The sequence below is a fragment of the Hippocampus bargibanti genome, linkage group LG15, assembly GCF_051943395.1.
Source record: "Hippocampus bargibanti isolate YZ-2025 linkage group LG15, ASM5194339v1, whole genome shotgun sequence".
Lineage (NCBI taxonomy): Eukaryota > Metazoa > Chordata > Actinopteri > Syngnathiformes > Syngnathidae > Hippocampus > Hippocampus bargibanti.
The window spans coordinates 4,139,305-4,160,214 of record NC_142748.1 but is presented as its reverse complement, the minus strand read 5'-3'; the positions used below and the strand labels follow the sequence as shown (position 1 = coordinate 4,160,214).

At 41.1% G+C, this 20,910-nt stretch overlaps 3 protein-coding genes across 11 annotated transcripts in view; 1 reads left to right on the top strand and 2 right to left on the bottom strand.

The window, feature by feature from the left end:
• Positions 1-502: 502 nt before the first annotated feature.
• Positions 503-2,481, bottom strand: msrb1b (methionine sulfoxide reductase B1b). The gene is made up of 4 exons (XM_089015435.1): positions 2,321-2,481; positions 1,093-1,235; positions 914-1,031; positions 503-758 (listed from the first exon to the last, which is right to left on the bottom strand). Exons 1-4 carry the CDS (start codon positions 2,373-2,375, stop codon positions 742-744), a joined length of 333 nt encoding a protein of 110 aa, XP_088871561.1. The 5' UTR covers positions 2,376-2,481; the 3' UTR covers positions 503-741.
• A 249-nt stretch (positions 2,482-2,730) lies between these two features.
• neurl2 (neuralized E3 ubiquitin protein ligase 2) lies at positions 2,731-5,323 on the bottom strand. Its single transcript, XM_089015515.1, has 2 exons — positions 4,090-5,323; positions 2,731-3,460 (listed from the first exon to the last, which is right to left on the bottom strand). The coding sequence occupies exons 1-2, from the start codon at positions 4,850-4,852 to the stop codon at positions 3,345-3,347; spliced, it is 879 nt and encodes a 292-aa protein (XP_088871641.1). The 5' UTR covers positions 4,853-5,323; the 3' UTR covers positions 2,731-3,344.
• Positions 5,324-6,116: 793 nt separating this feature from the next.
• tex2l (testis expressed 2, like) overlaps positions 6,117-20,910 on the top strand; it is a 35,532-nt gene continuing 20,738 nt past the window's right edge. The window contains exons 1-14 of one of the 9 annotated variants that reach the window (XR_016117296.1): positions 6,117-6,492; positions 8,805-10,140; positions 10,864-11,064; positions 11,540-11,876; positions 13,747-14,018; positions 14,106-14,255; positions 14,342-14,441; positions 15,219-15,351; positions 15,963-16,100; positions 16,269-16,478; positions 16,852-16,972; positions 17,045-19,895; positions 19,991-20,098; positions 20,600-20,734. Coding sequence is in view for 1 of the 9 variants with exons in the window: in XM_089014761.1 (XP_088870887.1) it covers positions 8,833-10,140; positions 10,864-11,064; positions 11,540-11,876; positions 13,747-14,018; positions 14,106-14,255; positions 14,342-14,441; positions 15,219-15,351; positions 15,963-16,100; positions 16,269-16,478; positions 16,852-16,972; positions 17,045-17,224 (3,150 nt within the window). In the remaining 8 variants the exon portion in view is untranslated. Of the gene's footprint in view, positions 6,493-8,553; positions 8,677-8,804; positions 10,141-10,863; positions 11,065-11,539; positions 11,877-13,746; positions 14,019-14,105; positions 14,256-14,341; positions 14,442-15,218; positions 15,352-15,962; positions 16,101-16,268; positions 16,479-16,851; positions 16,973-17,044; positions 20,777-20,910 lie in introns of those variants that run through there. The other 8 variants (XR_016117295.1, XR_016117291.1, XR_016117294.1 and 5 more) reach the window with 8 other exon arrangements.

Genomic DNA, 20,910 nt, shown 5'->3' with positions numbered 1-20,910 from the left:
GTATACACATCTGCGTAGTAGTAATAGTTCAGGGTGTCAACGGAGTCTTTACTATTAAATACATTACCTCATTCACTGCCAGACATGTGCAAAAATGTGTCCACTCCAGTCATTGTCATTGTCACTCAAATTCCAGGACCCACAAAATATTGCGTTTTAGGACTACATAAACATGCAATACAGCGTAAGAAACCTTAGAGTCTCTTCATTCATCAGACAAAATAGCGAATTCCTAAATTATATGGGTTTGGAGTTATATGAGTTTGAAATGAGGGTGGCTGTCTAGAACACAATGCAATATATACATATTGGTTGATATAGGCAGCTGAATCTGGAAACGCTAACATGAGAAAAAAAGGGAAATGCTGACCCCTTGTGGAAATAAAAAAAAAACAATGCCAGATGCCACGGCCAGCGCTTTATCGGCACCCAAGCATGAAAAAAACAAAACCCTAACAAATTCCCAAATGGCGAATTTTCAATTCACAAATAAATTCGTGCATGGCAGTGAGTGAGTTTATTACCAAAGAACATGAATTTAACAAAAAGCCACAATTTATCGACTGTCTTCCATGCTTTCTTTGAAAACAGAAAAAAATAAAGTGCATGTGTTCCATCCATGCCGCATGTCGCTGGCTGGTCTGAGATACTTCAGCAGACAGGATGTCCTTCTCGGGATTTTATCCTGGCCGCATCACATGCTCATACAGGACAGATACACCAGTCAGAGAAGCTCGCTCTTTAGTGCTTGTCCTTGGCTGAGTAGAAGAAAAAAAAGACATACACTGGTGTCAAAAGAATGCAGATAGAAAAAAACAATGCAACTTCCAATATTGAAAAAATAGTTAACGGCATGATCAATGGGTGAGTGTCGTGATTCAATTAGACATGGGCAGCTCTGTGCTTTTGTCACCTTTATTCGGGACAAACTTGAGAGAGTGGCTGAATATTCAAAATCTGGACACCCCTTCATGTGGGCCATCATTGACAAACTCGTGACCTAGTCCGTTGCCGCACTTGCCACATAGAACCTACAAAAATCACACACATGAGGATACATTTTCACAACATACCCATTAATGCTGCGCTTACCTTGAAAGCTGTTAGGCTCTCCATCAGTTTGGTCACGCTGTCCTCTCTGATGGTCTCGGTGAAAGCGGGCCATGGGGATGAGTGGGCAAATTTGGACCGACTTGAGAAGAGTGGATGGTTACAGTTAGAGCAAACGTACATACCTGTGGAAAACGCGACTTTGATTAAAAAAACATTGCAAGGAAAGATATATGGACAAAGAGCCATTCCCACCTAATGACTTTGATGAAGCTAACATGTTGTTGTTAATTTTAATTTTAATTTTAATTTTAATTTTAATTTTTCAATTTTTCAATTTTTCAATTTCAATTTTAGTCTCAGTTATTATTTTATTTTTATTTTCTTTCTCTTTTTCTCTTTATTTTTAATTTCATTTTTTTTTTTTTTCTTTTTTTTATTTGTTGTTATTATACTTTTTTATTGTTTTTTTTTTAAACAGTTACAAAAGGGAAAACATGGTCACATGTTTAAGTACATTGAACATCATCTGTTCCGGATATCGAAACAGAACATACATCACATGACCATCTCGATAAAATGTTTTGCAATCCGTGCACTTCTGCATATGGAATGTCCTGTTCACTGTGCTATATAAGAAGAAAAATAATGAAATAAAAACAATAACATTAAAGAAAATACATGAAAAAAATAAACAAAATTAAACCAACTTCAATGGATTGGGGTCAATAGGGTAACTTAATTATGTTTACAAGCTCTTAGGTTCCCATATATTTTTTCCAGGTATCCCATTGTCAAATTTCTCTCATTTATTTTTATTTTTATGTATTTATTTATTAGTTTTAGTTTTGTTTATCTGTATTTTTATTTGTGTTTTATTTGTATTTTTGTGCTATTTTGAAATTTAGTTTCTTTTATTTCATTGTATTTATTTATTTATTTATTTATTTGTTTGTTTATTTATTTATTTAATCTTATTTTATTTCTTTTAATTAAAACTCCACACAGAAAACCCTCAACAAACACTCAACCCCAAAAACCTTCAAACTTTGTCCCAATTATGCAGACGAGGTCACTAATTAACGTTATGTAAAAATATGACCTTTGTCATCAAATTATTCAGGTGCAAATGGAATAAGTGAATAAATAAATGACAGTATCCGGTATGAGGAAATACACGTCTAAAAACGTTCTATTGTCTGCACCTGCAATCGACACTGACGGCACGTTACGTCACATCTCAGTTCATCATGTAACACTGCGGATTTACCTGGTTTGAAATGATCCTTGTAAGTCTCTCCGCCAAAGAAACGACAGAAAGACATGCTGTTTTTGTGCACTTGATCAAATTGATTCCAAATTATAGTCAGACGTCTCTGTAGAATAGATATAAACTGCAGCTTCCCGTTTCTGCTCTTATTATTGGATTTAAAGGAAACTCCACCCCCTGCATTTAACTTTCCTGACACTAAATGGCACTGTTGGACACAGTGAATGCGACTTCTCGGTTAAAAACTAACTTTAAATCACTATAGAATTGCAAAAAAAAATGGCTCTGGTTGTTTTTAAATAGTGTAGACAAGCACAAATTGTAATCTTGTTATACTCCATAATAATCACACTCACTATTATGCAGTGCAGTTTTGTTTCTTTCCAGATCACCTACAAAGTGAGCCAAACGACAGTTTGTACTCTTTTTATTTCAAAACTCCCATATTGCCCTTTTGGTACATTTGTTGAAAACTTGCATTATTTAAAATTTAAGTTTGTCATGACACCAAACAACACATATTATCTTGATTGGATTAGCGATTAATAGTCTTGCAGTGGAGAAATGTACATTTCACAGCAGCAAAGTTATGGAAGATGTAGAAAAAAAAGATGTAGAAAAACAAAATATAGGAGCTGCTGGAAAGGCAGCAACTCTCGCGGCGCCATCTTGAAGTCAAAAGAACACAATATAAACAAAATGAGAAAATAGTTTGAAACAAAAAAAGCATAGCAGTGCTGATGGCTGCCTACTCAGGTGCCATCTTGGACTTCAGACTTGGACTTTATTTCAGTTTACGTAATCAATATTATTCTTTTTTGCTTCTCTATCATGACACCCTGCAGTATTTAATTATGTATTTATTTGCAGAATGGTCGATAACATGTATAGTTTCTTTTGTCGAGTTTCCAAATCCTTCTTACATCGGTGCTTCACCATAAAACAGGGTTGACGACAAACAAATCCCAGTTCCGTTGACATCATCCTCGTAAATCAGCTCCTGCCGTGACGTATTTTTCAGTTCTCATTCGTATTTGCAAAAGTGCTTGAGTGCTTCTGGTAGCTCCAACCAGTCAATGGCCATTCTGTGGACAATGTGCTTTTGGATGGACTTCCTGCACAACGTCTGCAAGGATGAGACTGAAAAGTGGATAGTTTAAGAAAATACTGATTAGGATAAACATGTGTGTAGGCTGTGAGTCATACAGGAGTGGTCCATCGATGAAAAGGTTTCTTCATCCGTCATCTGTACTTCTTTGAAGGTGTCGTAACGTTTCGTTTCTCATCTAAAGAGCTTCATCAACGAACTAAAATTATGCTGGTAACTCTGGCCCTATATATATATCCCTAATGGGCAGAGGTGGCGGTGCCAGACCTCTGCTCTGATGGTTCCCTTCTCTAAGGTTCGGGGAGAAGTAGACTACTCCCTGAATCTAATCTGATTACTTAGGTGATACCAGAGCTACTGGGGCAATCAGAGCCAGGTATAATACATGAGAGGTAATCAGACAGAACAAAATAAGTATTCAGATTACCTTCAGGGAGTAGTCTACTGCTCCCCCAACCTTCGAGCAGGGACCTATCAGTGCAGAGGACCTTTGTCCTTTAGGGATACTTATAGGGCCAGAGTTACCAGCACAACATTAGTTCACTGACGAAACTCTTCGGATGAGGAGTGAAACGTCCGACACCTTCAAAGAAGTACAGATGACGAACGAATAAACCTTTTCATCGATGATTAGGATAAAAATCGGAGGTTGTATACTCACATCCATACTCCACCTGCACAATCCTAACACACTTAGTAGCAGCAAATACATCCACGACAGCATAAAGAGGATCTGTAGTGGGTATGCCTTTGGCGGACGCACCCATGTCCTCCCCATTGATGACAATATGCATGTCCCCTCGACCGGGATCTTTCGGTACATACAGAACTCCGATCCGGCTGCGTCTGGCAGTCGGTGGCAAAGTGTTGGTCTTGTACAAGTCATCTAGAATGTGACTGAAACGGCCAGGTCGACAGCGTCCGACCAGTTTGTCTCTGGGGATCAGAACGTTCTCGATATGCAAATGAGAGTCTGTGAAAAAGGTTTTGGGTTTGCAGGTGGCGTCGTCGTTATTTTCAGCCTCCCCTCGACCCAGTCTTTGACCCGCCTCTGGTTCTTCTCGAAGCTGATGACCATCTTCCCCGACTTCAACCTCCTCTGTAACCTTGTTGTGGTTGCGAGTGATAGCGAACACCCAGCTGTCACCCAGATCCGTCAAGTCCGGGATGGAGTATTCCGGAACCACCCGCAATCCTCTGGGGTCCCTAGCGGTCAGGCCGATCCGGAGATGGCCGCACCAGCCCAGTTCCTTGTCCTCAATCTCGATGAGGAAAATCTCCCCGGGTTTTAAGGGATGTTTGCTGAAACACACCCCGTTAGCAAAGCTTTCCACCCGTGTGGCTTGGGTCGCAGAGTAGTCCAGTTGCACGTTGGTGCCGTGCACCGGGTGGAATTCCATCAAGTGGTCCGGAAAAGCTTCCATCTGTTGTTACGCCTTGACTCTAATTCAAGGACTAAAAGTGACTTTTAACATGATCCAAGCACCAGAGGATGGACAAAAAAAATCAAATTGGGTTTTAGTGGCTAGTGGTCATTCTGGATCGAAAAGTTGAGCAACACCAGTACTCAGCTGAGCTTTCACTCACTTGGGAAGCTTCTGGTCGGGCTATTTTTGTAACACATGACAACAGATGGCAATGTATGTGTGTGTGTGCGTGTGTGCGTGTGCGTGTGCGTGTGTGTGTGTGTGTGTGTGGCCTGCATACACACATCATCTGGTATTACTCACCGCCTTATATACCTCACACTTTTAACCTCCACACATTATTGCGTCACCAATCTGAAAGTAATCCCACAGAAATTATCGCACAACCACATGCCATTGCTCTAAATATAGTCCCGGGTTACATTCTTAACTCATTCACAGCCAGACATGCAAAAAAATGTGTCCACTCCCGTGCCAGGGTTTTTGTCATTGTCACTTAAATTCCAGGACCCACATATTATTGAGTTTTAGGACTACATAAACATTCAATACAGTCCTAGAAACCTTTGATTCTCTTCTTTCACAGGAAAAAAAGAGTTAATTCCTAAATCATATGGGTCTGGAGTAATATAAGGTGCAAGTGGGGGTGGCAGTATAAAAGTCAAATGCATCATAGGAGGGAAAAACATTGCCAGAGGTCTGACTAGCGCTTTATCGGCTTTCATCAGAAAAAAATAGTTAATTCCAAAATTATATGGGGCTGGAGTTATATGATCTTTAAATAAGGGCTGCAGTCCAAAATACAATGTAATACATACATATAGGTTTATATAGCGCCTTCGCAACAGCTAAAGCTGGAACAAAGCGCTAACATGAACAAAAGGCTCGTGGAAGAGAAAAATATTGCCAGCGCTTTATCTGCCCCCATGCATGAAGAAACTAAACCCGAAAACATTCGGGAATGGCGCTCTACGTCATATTTTCAATTGCCGAATATATTCATGAATGAATGATTGACTCTCATTTGCCAGGTTATTCCATTTCCATGCAGCAGAACACCCAAAGGCTGCTTCACCATGTTTGTATATGAAACCTGATCTCCACCAATTGTCCTGATGGGAAAACAGTTTGACATCAACTGACTCCTCGCAAAATTTAGGGTGTTAGGTGAAATTAAATTGGTTGTTATTGGTGGTGAATCGATGGATGACCAGTATCCCGACGGTATCTGGGGTAGGAAGTGAAACGGTATCGCTTCATATAAACTGATAGAGAATCCTATACGCGTGCATCAGATGGGTGAGTTTGTACAAACACGTCTGCTGGGGCTTGCCCGACTCTAAATCTGGATTATCATGCCAAGCGGTCACGCTTTTTATAATCAGTTGGCGAGCTGCGATTCTCGGCCGGCCATGACACATCTGGATACAGGCAGTTGGCTTCAAGAAGGAGGTGTCGTGCATGTGTCAGAGTGCATGAGAACCACACCGAGAGAGATGATGGAGGAGTGTGTGTTCACGCAAGCTCCTCCTTAGCCCGTCGGTGTCCTTGCGCACGCAAATTGAAAGATGGATTTATGTGAAGACCGCCGTGGCCGTTCCACGATGATCCCCCCTGCGCCGAGCATGAACAGACGGGTGAGTAAACTCCGTGCATACTTCTGCATGTCTTTGTTTTGCAGATCATCTCTTGGTACAGCAAACAAGTACAACATAATCCAGAGTTAAGGTTGAATGGTCGACTTAGTATGATTTAATCTTTTTTTTTTTGCATATTGTTGTCATCCGTTGCAACTAATGTCATGAAAGCTTTGAAATCGATGCACTGCTTCAATTTTTTCATATTTCATGGTTGTCATCACAGTTCAAGTTTTACATTTTAAACAGGGGGGAAAAGTGCATTTAAGGCTGTTTTCATTTAAAACGCCATATTTGCATTGTATTGATAACTGATTAAGAGCGCATAACAAACTAAACAAACCAACATCTTAATCTCGATTCATCATCAAACCGTTTCGTGACCTCCCTTGCCCCGCGCAAAGTCTGTCCCACCGCAAGCTACGTGACTTTGGTTTCGCAGAGATGAGCTAGCTTGGAAAATCACACTGCCAAATGTTGGCTTATCGAAAAGCCACGCCAGTGTGATTTGTCAGATTTCACAGCTAAGCCCTGAATTCATGTTAATCAGAGATTGCGACTGTCTGATGAGGTGAACCCTAACTTTACCCCAACGACTAAAATGGCGGTTGTGATTGACTACGGCAGTTTGTATTTATAATAACAGCAACACAAATCTGTTCACAATCTGTTGACGTTTATTAAGGTTTACCTTAACTCATTCACTGCCATCCCCAAATGTATTCAGGATTTGAAGATATGCCGTAGAGCGCCATTTCCGAATTTGTTCGGATTTGTTTTTTTTTTTTTTTTTTTTACTGGGGGTGACGATAAAGCACTTGTCAGACCTCTGGCAATGTTTTTCCCTTCAATGAGGGGGCAGTATGCATATGAGGAACCGCCGCCGCTTGGAATTGAAGCGGATTTATGTGGAATAAGAGATGTCAGACAATCTCTTCTCATCAATGGATGCAACATCTTCGTTTTCGCTTTCAAAACTTAGCTTGTAGCAGATGTGCATATTTCACCATGACTTCCCTGATCCACAGGTGAAAAGGATGCTTTGATCCTCTCCTCTTTCATCTAGAACTGCTTCATGCAACAAATAGGGTGCAGAAAGTGCTTGACTGACTGTCTGTTTTTTTGTGTAGTGTCACATTATGTTGTTACTTTTTTGTAGTTTTTACTTCAAAATGGCACCGCGAGAGTAGCTGCCTTTACAGCAGCTTCTGTAATTTGTTTTCTACTTCTTCCTTTCCTCTTACTTTCAACACTTTGCTGCTGTAAAATGTACATTTCTCCACTGCGAGACTAATGAGGGCTAATCTAATCCAATCCAATTTACTATTCTGTGGGTCCTGCAACTTCAGTGAAAATGACAAAAACCTTGGCACCGAAGTGGACACAATTTTGCACATAATCTGGCAGTGAATGGGTTAATAATTGCTAAGTACATTGGTACTATATCTTCTGCAACCCGTCAATCCCTGAATAAAATATCACCGGAATCCACGCAAAATGAATTTGCCATTAGATAGTCATGCCATTCTTAGCATGCTCATCAGAACAAATGTGAACACATCCTTCTGATGCCCCCCTCACCCCTTAACACCTCCCACCCAATGTGAAAATCTATGACGAAGTACTCATGTGTGCATGTGTGACTCTCTGAGGTTTTATCTCTCCGCCGTGCATTTTGGGTGCGAGCAGATTAGTCACAATCCAGCACCATCTGCTGTGGAATTGGTTGAGATCGTGCCACGTAGACCTGTAATATCATTACATAAATCTGATTGGTTCGAAGAAGGTTTTATGAAGAGATGAGGCTATGAAAATGAAAGTCCATGCTCAGCCTGTTTGGCAATAGTGATTAGAGCTCTTGGGTTGTATGATCATGACTGATTTAGTTTCTTCAGTGTTCTTTGCAGCTTGCACTTTTCAACCCTAGGTTACATAACAAAGTCTAAAAGATATTAGAGGTCATTTCGTCACGATAGAAAAGCTGTCACACTTTCACTTATTTATTTAACATTTGGGCTTGAGTGTCTGGTCTATTTTTTGCCTGTCTCCAAAACACACTCAGATGTGGAGCAACGGCTTTGGGAGAGGCGCTGACTTGGCAGCGCTTCACTCACTCGACTCAAGCGCACAAGGCGAATCCACATTTCTGAGCGCCAGTCATGTTCACACACTCAAACCTAATTGGTAGGATGCAAGTTTGTTTGTTTTTTGTACAAATGACACAAAAGGACAGAGTGCATACCTCCTCTTATTCCTTGTCTTATTTTTCTTTGTTTTACCTCCGGGGTTCAATCGCAATTTTTCTGTTTCAGTGCCTCGTCCGTGTGATGTAGTCACGAAATGGCAGACGGCGGAAACAATTGGATGCACAGATGTGAGGAGGATGGACCTCCATCGGATGTTGTCCCAAACTCGCTCGGGACAAAACGGCATCTCCCCAGAGGGATTGTAATCCAGCTGACAGGAACGGAGGGAGAATGGAGCAGTTTGGATGAGAGTGAGCTTATCTTCTCGTTGGATCACGATGAGTGCTTTGCTTCAGTGTCTCATTCGAGTCCGAAGAACATCTCCAGTGATGATGATAAAGGATTGCAGTCCCAAGCATTCCACGTCCCGCTTTCACCCTCATCTCCTGGTGCTTTGGGCAATTGCTCCACCACTAGCCCCACATTCCTCTCCCCGGGTGCTTCCTCGCCCACTCATCGACCCTTTGCCACTCTAGTAAAGTCGCTTTCCACAGAGCTGGAGCTGAGAGAAGGTTCCACCCTCGGGTCCAAACCTCTCCTCAGCCTGGTGAAGTCAATCTCCACCGAGCTCTCTCGTTCCGAGCCGGAGGTGTCGCAATCCAAATCGGACTCGCGCCTCAACCTTCACCTGTTGAAGCAGCTGACACAGCCCAAGCACCGAAGCGCCGGGGACTCTCGAACGGCACCCCCATCTCCCAGCACGCTCTCTCCAAACGGAGATGGTCTCAAAGGTGGTTTCTTTAAAATGGAACTGGAGGACACTAAGAGGAAACTCTCGGAGGCGGTGCATGAGCCGTTCAGCAGTATGTTCAACAAGATCAGGAGAGAAGACAGCACGGGTAGCCCCAAACACACTTGCAAGACTACCCAGGTCATCTCTAGAGTTCCATGCCAGGAAGCTAGCACAGACCCTGGGGTCTCGGAATCTCCAGTGAGGAGTGGCGGCAGGACGGATGGTGATGTTTTCCACTGGCCATCGGTTAGATATGCTATGAAAAGCCCTCGCAGCGCCTGTCCAGTGCACCATTTCAAAAATCTCCGCGATGAAGAGCAAGGATTTTATTCAGAAGGAGATGCAACGCAGATTTATTCCATTGATACTCACCAGCAACTCGGGAAAGAGGCACCGGTTGTATCTTGTCGGACATCTCCACTTCACCCAACCAATCCTCCGCCATGCATGAGTTTATTCTGTGTAGCAATCATCTCCTACGGTTATTTTACGCTACCTCTGAATCCATATTTCTCCGGCCTAGCTCTCGGGGTGGCCATGGGTTTCTTGCTTGGACTCTTGATGATTCGAATGGGCTCCTCCAGGTCGTTGAATTCAGCTTTTCCAAGCAAAGTGTTTCTGGGAGAGGGATTTCTCAAAGGTTGCTCGACTGAGCATGATATCATTAAGGTAAAATCATTTTACATGCTGTGGAATTCTCTATTTCAAAGCTGATTCCGTCCCCATAGATGTCATTTTGTTTTTTCAGACTCCATATTCAATCCCAAATACTTATTTGGATTAAAAAAATACATTTAAAAATCCTCAAAAATCAAAATACTACATATTTAACTCATTCACTGCCTGACGTGCCAAAATGTGTCCACTCCAGTGCCAAGGTTTTTGTCATTGTCACTTGAATTCCAGGACCCACAGAATATTGAGTTTTAGGACTACATCAACATTCAATACAGCTTTAGAAACCTTAGATTTTCTTCTTTCATCAGAAAAATTATTAATTCCTAAATTAAATGGGTCTGGAGTCATATGAGCTTGAAATGAGGGTCGCTGTCCAAAATACAATGCAATACATACATTTATATAGCGCTTGAACAACAGCTGATGCTGGAACAAAGCGCTAACATGGAAAAAAGGAAATGCTGACCCCTTGTGGAAAAGAAAAAACATTGCCAGAGGCCATGGCCAGCGCTTTATCGGCACCCAAGCATGGAAAAAAAAAAAAAAACCCGAACACATTTGGGAATGGCACTCTACGTCATACTGTATTTTCAATGGCAGTGAATGAGTTAAGCTATATGCTAACTAAAATTGAATGGCTTATCCTGATGCCCCACTTGCGTTCTTTTTTTGAAAACGCCTCAATTCTGTGCCGTACGCCATCTTACTTTCTAGGGTTGGATGAATGAGATTCATGATTACGGCCCAGAGACGTATCACTCTGCACAGACGAACTCCATATTTGCCACGTTGGAAGGATCCCGTCTCAGACTCGACACCCCGCAATCCAACATCAGCCGCAGGGCTGCATGCGACGAGAGAATCAACGAGTCTACATTCACAAAGACGCGTACCTACCAGCTGGAAAAAAGCAAAGTAGGTGTCCTATTTCAACAATTTGTGTATAAAAATGATTTTTTTATATATTTTATGAATCGCTAGAGGGATTCAAATACCCTTTGCTATTTAATTTAATGTAATGTAATTGAATATATTTGAATGTAATGAAATGTAACCTAACATAACATAATGTTATGATTTGATTTGGTTTGGTTTGATTCAATTTGATTACTCCAATAGCCATTTTACTCAAAAAACAGAATGCAAAAGCGTGCATCTGGGAATGACAGCGTTCAATTCAACAGATGTTGCGGGTGTTTAGTAATTCATCTCGGGCCAATTGGGTTGTCTTGGAGAACGACGAAATATGTTAGCATGTTAGCATGACCTTCAAATTTATTTTACATCCTTCCATTGACTGGTATATGTGACATCAACATGTTCAAAAATGGATGAAAGTAATCACTTCTGACCACTGAATGGCTAAATAAAATGTTTGTGTCCCTCAAAGGTATTCTTGCTGCCATCTGTGTTGGCCCGTAAGCGACTATGGAACCCCAAATATCCAATTTGCATCCAGCTGGCCAGTGAAGTAAACTCCCAAGAGGAGTTTGGACGACATTCGTTGGAGACTCTGGAAATGGAGGAGCAGCTAAAAACCACACCCGCTAGCTCATTTCGACATTTGCCAGAGTCCACCGGTGACCCAGCCACAACTCTTTACCTCTTTGGCCGTACGGGGAGAGAAAAGGAAGAGTGGTTTCATCATTTCTTGCGAGCATCCTCGGACGCAGAGCGAGAAAAAGAACGGGACAAGCCAAGGTCTGCCAGATGTGTGCCTAGACCGGGTAGGAGAATCATAGATGATGCATTAGTGATGACAAGGCTTCTGGATAAAGCATTGATACAGAGAATGTGTGTGTATGTGGGGTGAATGTGGATATTATGGATTACATGCTCCAGTTCTTTGCATGTCAAAGTTAATCCTATTTGTGAGAACATTACAGATCTCATACATAGACATCAGGAAACAACAGTAGTGTTTGTGTTACTTTGTCTCAAGAGTAGCTTCGTGTAGTTATATAATACAGTTGTTGTCAAGATATGAGGAGCCAAATACATGGAAGATAATTTCTAGTTCAGAATGAAATGACATGACAGGTTCATTTCAAAATGAAGGATTCTGTAGAATGTAGAGTTTTTTTGACGACGATACTAGTGCAGCGTGTTCTACCGGAAACAAATTCCTTGTGTGTTCTACATACTTGGCAATAAAGATGATTCTGATTCTGATTCTGATGCAAAAAGAAGGAGCCTTAAGACGGACCCCTGTGGAGCACCGCAAGAACGTTTGATGCACAACCACACAAGATTGGTTTACCTCTTGTAGATAAGAACAACTTAAAATGTTTTTAATCAGTCCAGAAGAAATGACTGTTGTATTACTCATTCATTTTTAAGTCTTTTTTTAAGATTAATTTGTGACCCATAAGGAGTCCAAACACTGAATCCAATGTACCAGAGTCTTTACTACAATAATGATTGGATTATCCGTTATTTGTCTCGCAGGGGAGAAAATTACATTTCACAATAGCAAAGTTATGTAAGGAAGAGGAAAGGAAAGAAAGAAGTAAAACAACAAAATACAGAAGCTTCTGTGAAGGCAGCCACTATCGTAGCGCCACCTTAGAGTCAAAATAAACAAAAAAAAACTATTTGTTGTATGAAGCAGTTCTCGATGAAAGAGGAGAGGATCAAAACGTCCTTTTCACCAGTTGATCAGGGACGTCATGGTGAAATGGGCATCTGCTAGAAGCTAAATGTTGAAAGCAAACAAGAAGCTGTAGCATCCATTGATGAAAATAGGCATCTTTTGTCTCATGTAAATCCGCTTCAATTCCAAGCTGCAACAGTTCATCTGCATCGGCGCTCCTTTCTTCTTATCGCGGTCAGTTTAAAGACTACATAAACATTAAATACAGTGTTAGCAACCTGAGACTGTCTTCTTTCATCAGAAAAAAAAACGAGGTACAGTAAAGTCTCGTTATATCGATATTCAAGGGAGTCCGAAAAAATATCGATATAACCGGGACTATCGATATATCCGACCCTGTTTGCATGTAATTTTCTCCGTGCGTGCATAGAAATAGTATCGATATAACCGGGACTATCGATATATCCGATATCGATATAACGAGACTTTACTGTAATTCCTAAATTTTTTGAGTCTGGAGTTATGTGAGCTTGAAATGAGGGTGGCGGTCCAAAATACGAGTCAATACATACATATTGATTTATACAGCACATTATCAACAACCGAAGCTGTAGCAAAGCGCTAAAATGGACAAAATCCAAATTTTTCCCCTTCATTGAAGGGAAAAACATTGCCAAAGGTCTGACCAGCACTTTATCGGCACCTCCAGATAAAAAAGCAAGGCACTTGCTGACGGCTGCCTACTTGGGCTTCTCAATGCTTGAGATGCTTTCAATCAGTGAACTAAAGTAATGGACGGCTAAAATGATGTTTGTTCTGTGATAGTTTCAACTTCCATCAGCAAGTGCCAAATACATATTTTAATGTTATTATTGTTGTTTGTTTTATTTTGTTTTTAAAGCAAAAATATCACAGTAAGGCCTGGCCACCTCCCTACACTTCACTACACATGCCACAACTGTTATTTTTTTTGCTAACTACATAAAATATCCATTTCCCTGCAGGTGACCCAGTACTGTCGCAGGCTATCAGCGACCAAAGCGATAACCCAGCGAGCAAAAGCTCCATCAGAGCAGGCATCGGTGAAGACGACGGCCCCTCCGTGCCTACAGTTACTCTCAGCAGTCAGACCTCCTCCTGTAGCAGCACCACCGGGGGTATTTCACTGCTTGACTACCCTTCCTACATGTCTCGCCTTCTCACTACGGAAGACTTACTCCCGCTTTCCAGCCCTGGAGTCTGTAGTACACAAACCAGCCCCAGCCTCAAAGGAAACGTAAGTCATGCTGAAATTGAAGCGGAGCGCCGATGCGGGACACTTTGATATGCTTGCCCAGAGTCACTAGATTTTCTACTTCCACAGTGCACCTGTAATCTGGTGGATTACTCTAGGAGGAGTTCGACTTTATGGGTGAACGCTTTGATTGGGCGAATCTTTTGGGACTTCTTAAGAGAGAAGTACTGGGCTGATGTGGTTTCCAACAAGATACAGAAGAAGCTCAGCAAAATCAAAGTATTCTAATGTCGGAATATGTTGTTGTCGATGTCAATGTTCGGACAGTATACAAACACAAATTTTTGTCATATCTCGTATGATAGTTGCCTTACTTTATGAATGAATTGACCCTGACCGAGCTGGATATGGGCTGTTCCATCCCAAAAATCATATCTACCTCGCAACCAGAGGTCAACAACAGAGGTGAGTAAATAAATAACACAGCATCGGTGGTGTTGTAAAAGCCAAATAAAATAAACTAAAAAATGATATACACGATGCTGCTCACATCAATCAAAAACCTTTTGGGGGTTAACTGTGAAAGTTAACTAGGTTGGTGTGAGTTTTATTGTGGTGTGTTTGTACCCACCAGAGTCCTGCATGAGATATTTTTTGCCTAAATTTTCATTTTTTTTAATTTGATTTTTAACTCGAAAATATGGCCGAGAGCGCCATTCCCGAATTTGTTCTGGTTTTGTTTATTCATGCTTGGGTGCTGATAAAGCGCTGGCCATGGCATCTGGCAATGTTTTTTCTTGTCCACAAGGGAGCAGCATTTTCTTTTTTCCATGTTGCCGCTTTGTTACTGCTTCAGCTCTTGTTAAAGCGCTATATTAACCAATAAATGTATTGCATTGTTTTTTGTACAGCCGCCCACATTTCAAGTTCATATAACTCCAGACCCATATCATTTAGGAATTAACTTTTTTTGATAAAAGAAGAAAGTCTAAGGTTTCTTACGCTGCACAGCATGTTTATGCAGTCCTAAAAGTCAATATTCTATGGGTCCTAGAATTCGAGTTACAATGACAAAAACCCTGGCCCTGGAGTGGACGTCTTTGCCTGTCTGGGAGAATTAGTTAATTTACTTCATTAATTATTTCCCCCCCAATGCATTGAAATTCTGCATGCATTTAAGAGTTTTTTTAAAGGGGTGCATATACAATAAGCAACTGTGAAAATGTGCTACTCATTTCGCAGGCCTGTGGGTGGAACTGCAGCTGGCCTACAATGGCACCTTGCAGATGACCCTGCAGACCAAAATCAACTTCTCCAAACTGGGAAAAGAGGGCGAACAAGATGCGGAATGGTTGACCGAACCTGGACAATCACAGTTCGTTATTACTGTACATTTTATTGACATACCTAATAGGTTCCATTTCCTCTTGATATTTGGCCGGCTAGCTATCTATCTGGCTGGCTATCTATTAGTTATATAGCTAGTTGTGTAGCTGGCTATCTGTTGGCTATCGCTTAGCTTTCCATTAGCTATCTATTTGCTATCTATTAGCTAACTGGCCGGCTAGCTAGCTATCTGGCGGGCTATCTATTCGTTATATAACTAGTTTTCTAGCTGGCAATCTATTGGCTATCTATTGGATTGGATTGGATTGGATTGGATTTGCCTTTATTAGTCTCGCAGTGGAGAAATTTACATTTCACAGCAGCTTTCTATTAGCTATATATTAGCTATCTGGCCGGCTAGCTAGTTATCTGGCCGACTAAACCGATCCTATGACTGTAAAGTGGGCTTGAGAGTTTTGAATGGCACTTGTAATGAAATGTATTATTATTATAGGATTGCTTCAACTCACAAACACCAATCGGTTGTAATCTGTACTGATATAGCATAAAACACATTGTCACACAAGCTACCAACATGGATGAAAAATCCAGGCTGAGTTTGACATCCTCCACAGTTTTTTTTTTCCTTGCCTTTTCTAGCTGCAGACCGATTCTAAGTGTGCTGGCGGACAGCGACGAGGAGTCCTCCAGTGCCGGTTCATCAGATGAGGAAGAATTTCTACAAGCTGAAACTCAGGGCCCCCCTGGGGAAAAGAGCCCGTCATCAGCAACGGATGGGTACATGCAAATAGGATGCACCAGGACAGAGTGCAACTTCAACATAAACTTAACCAATTTAATATAACCTTCACACTGCCCTCTTTATTTTTGATCAGAGCTTCCAAAGTGCTACATTTGTCCACACTACTAATATACTATACCCCCTCTCTTAATCATATCTTACAGGACAGGGGGCGGAAAGACTGGAAGGAAGATTTTAAGATTTGTGGACAAAATCACTAAATCCAAATATTTCCAGAAGGCAACGGAGAATGAATTCATTAAGAAGAAGTTTGAAAAGATGTCAAACACGCCCCTGTTGCTCACAGTGGAGGTTCAAGAGCTATCAGGGACCCTGGTTGTCAATATCCCGCCACCCCCTACTGACAGGATATGGTGAGACATAAGTAAAACACTGAATCGAATGAATGAGTGATATCCAGGAAGAGAATGATGAAAAGAGATTATATCTCACAAGGAGCTATAGGTGAGGTACACCCTGAACCTGTTGCCAGCCAATCACAGGGGACACATAGATGAACACCCATTTGCGCCCCAAGGGATAATTTTGAGTGTTCAGTCAGCCTTTGGGAGGAAATTGAAGTACCTGGAGAAAAGCCACGCAAGCACGGGGAGAGCATGCAAACTCCGCACGAGTCGGAATCAAACTCTGCATTGAATGAAAATATGTCTTGTTTAAAAACACGATAGCATTTTTTTGGTTGCTTTTGTGAGGCATGTGTTCTAATTATTCATTTGTCCCCTGCAGGTATAGCTTCTGCGTTCCACCCAAGCTTGATCTGGGCGTCCGGCCCAAACTCGGCGAGAGGGAGGTGACGTTATGTAATGTGACTGAGTGGATTGAAAAGAAACTACAAGATGAGTTCCAGGTATAAAAATACAACGCACTACAATTCGTATTTCTATATGCCTCTTAACGCCGCCGTTGTTTCCTTTTCCAGAAAGTGTTTGTGCTACCAAACATGGATGACATCTATTTACCCATGATGCACTCTTGCGTGGATAACCCCCACACGTCGGAACATCTGTCCTCTCGTGATTGCCAGTACAAGAGCGCAACTGAGTCCGTTGAGCGTATCCCCCCCCAGCGATTACTTAAACAGAATCAGGACTCTGGTTAAATGACATTTTAACTCTGCTGAACTGAAGGTGAGGTCAGAAAAATGCAGTTGTGAAGCGGTCCAAGTCCTTTATTGATTGTTCCAAAGGAGATTTATCAATCTCTCTGGCGGAAAAGCAGGAGCGTCTCAGAGGATGGACACGCTTTGCTTTTTGTGTTCATGTAACAAATCAGAATAGTTGGTGAGTTTTTGTTGTTGTTATTAACATAAAAAGGGACAATATGATGGTACATATTGATTTATTAGGAATGTTGAAGAAGGGAGTGAAAAATAATATCAAAAACAGGTTTGATAGTTATTTTTAAAGAATCCTTATCGCTGTATTTCAATCAATGTCATTCATTATTAAGAATAACAAATGATGAAATATACTAAAAGGCCCCTTCACATCAATCACAAACCATGAAGTACTGTATAATTCTCAGTTTCAAAAATGGCACAGACTGGCATGAATTTTGTGCCACCAAATATAAGTAAATAAACAAAAAGTAAACAAACGAACGAACAAGCGAGCGAGCGAACAGAGCGAACAAGCGAGCAAGCGAACGGAGCGAACGAGCGAATGGACGGACGGACGGACGGATGAACGGACTAATGAACGGACTAATGAATGAATGAATGAACAGGCACAAGCGATACCTTGTTCTGGTTTGTGGATATCAACAAACAAATTGAATACATACTGGATTGGATTAGCCTATATTAGCCTCGCAGTGGAGAAATTTACATTTCACAGCAGCAGTTATGAAAAGAAGAGGAAAGGAAAGAAAGAAGTAGAAAAACAAAACAGGAGCTGCTGAAAAGGCAGTCACTCTCGCGGCACCATCTTGAAGCTAAAATAACAAAAAAAAACTACATCTAATTGCATCATAAGCACTTTCTGTGCCCTCTTTATTGCATGTAGCAGCTCAAAGCGTCCTTTACACCAGTGGATCAGGGACGTCATGGTCAAATGTGCACGTCTGCTACAAGCTAAATGTTGAAACCAAACACGAAGCTGTCGCATACATTGACAAAAAGAAATTGTCTCACATCTCCTGTGCCACGTTAATCCGCTTCAATTCCAAGCCGCGACAGTTCCACATACGCATCAGCGCTCTGCGCTGACGCTCCTTTCTTCTCATCGCGGGCTTCTCAAGCAATGCATCCATCCAAAAGCTGAATCATCCCAGATGACAGTCAAATGGCACTGACATTCCTCCCGATCAAAAACAGTGCTGGCATATTCATGCTGCCAAATTTCAATTTTTATTTTATATTTCCTGCGACATTGTTGTTACTTTTGTTGTTGTGTTGCTAGTTAGCTACAAGCATACAAATGTAGGTCACCTTACCGAAACTCGTTTGGCTGCAATTTTTTTCCACATAAATAAATTTAAAAAACGGAAATAACCGAGAGGTCAACGCCTGAGTGCTTTTGCAGTTGTGTAACTTTTCACAGTCGCTTGCGAAAACCTAATTCAAGTCAAGGGAACACATTCTAATTGGTCCATTCATCAAGTAGACACAAATAGACGCGACTCCGAGCACTCCCTTTCCCGAACAAAAAAATTCCAATAATTCGCCTTGTGATAAGAACAAATCTCAAACATGTTTTGTTTTTGGTTTCGTTTTTAAACCGGAACAAATGTGTACTGTATGTACGGCCATGTCACCGTTTTAATGAAAATGCTTGTTCGGATGGTATGTTTATTACGTGAAGTGTTATTTCTGCAACACACCTTATCTTAAGACGACAGCGGTGTGTCATCGAGTGATAAATAGACTTTATTGCGGGTAGTCTGTTTATATTACAATGCAAACATGTACAAGGACTAATGTTTACATAAAAAAATGGGTGACCTTCCCATCAGTGTCACGTTTCTTTTTATTTATTTCTTTTTTGGGTCAACCATTCACTAGTCGTTTCCTTGTCTTTATCTATGAATACAATCAATCCTCTCTTGGCTTCCTTTAAGCTCAAATAGAAGTGCAGCCAAATGCATGTTATCTGTAAACACATGGGGTTTAAGCCTTTAAAGGACAACCGACACCTCCAGGCAAGTTGTGTCCATAATTTGTAAAATCACTTCAAATGACTTCTACTGAGCGTATTTTACAAAGATTCCACCGCATATAGCTATATTTTATGTTTTAAGACTGAATATTCAGGAAGTCTTGTTTTTGAGTTGGTGACAATTCCTGACGTGACGTCACGTCAGGAACGCCCCTTACCGAGAAAGCGACACACAATGCATTTTGGCTACTTTGTTTGGTCTGAAAACTTCATGTATTCGTGTTGATGTCAAAATTACAAGGAAAACATGAATAACACAATGGTGAATCATTGTGTGTTGCACCAAGACTACTATTTGATACTAGTTGACACGAATTCCCAGCAGACAAATCAGCACATTTCCAACGGAGCTTTGGCGCAATCTTCTGCATTTTCTGGGTGCTACATTTCCGTCCAGATGCCTCAAAATGACACGGAAGGACTTCTTTAATCGATCGCAAACATTTATGCTTTCCTCTTCAGAACTATTTGAATCATATTCATAACTGGATGAGTAATAAGAAAGCATCTTCTGCGAATCTGAAGCCATTGTTTTGATTCTAGAGCAAGGCAAGACGTCCTGGCGTGACATCACGAACAAGGGGGCGGGACCTTCTGAAACTCTGCATCTCTGAGGTCATTTTGAAGTCGTTTTGGGACACTTGAAGTCATTTTTATTGGTGTTTTTCATTTGACTAAAAATATCCTACTCTGTGTTTTGGGTATTTTAGATGCTAGTTGATGTCAGTTGTCAGCCTTGATAAGATATCTTGAAAAGATGATCCTCGCTCTCGGAATGTAGGGAAGGCCCAGACGAAGCAGTCACATGGCGGGAATCGGTGTGCCGAAAGTCATTTCTATTTTCGCTTGAGGTTGCATCAGGTTAAAAATATTTTAAGCCGCCGCCACATTTGTTTCCTTTAGTTTCGCAGTCGTCTTCGGTTAAACTAACATATACACAATCGATGGTCAAGAATATATGGCCAGGTGCTGTTTACATGACTTAATTCCATGGTTGGCGGCCATTTCTGTTCAAATAATTGCTCAAATGTTGATATTACAACCAAAGTATTGTACTGTAAATACTATTTAGTGTTCGCGTGAAGTTCACCGGGCGAAAGTTGAAGCTTCGTGATTGTTTTAAAACCGCAAAGTGTAATTCTCTTTAATAAGGGAGTGGCACTTAACCCTTTGATGCACCCCGTAATCTAATAACATGAAAAGCTGCCCACTGGAGTAACCCATGTTTTTTTTAACTCTCTGAAACTTTTTTTTAAACAATTGCTTACTTTTTTTCCCCCCCAGAGTGCCGCTGCAAACCAGTCCTATGTTTTTTCCAGGTTCTTGGTTTGCATCAGCCGAGCTGGGATAGGCTCCAAATCACCGCATTCCATTGGGCTAATTGTTCAGGGCTGTTGAAGTGCATTAACCAGCTGTTCCTGAAAAGAAACAAAGTTGTCGCCAAGCCAAAATAAGTATCGTGATTGCTTATCTTTACACCTGCCGTCTTCTATGCTCCCCCCAAAAAATATCTACTTTTTATTTTTTTTTTTATTTATTTATTTATTTATTTATTTATTTTTATTTATGTGGTTCAGTGTTGATTTGTTTGTTTGTTCTCTTTTTAGTTTGGTTTTATTTAATTGGTGTT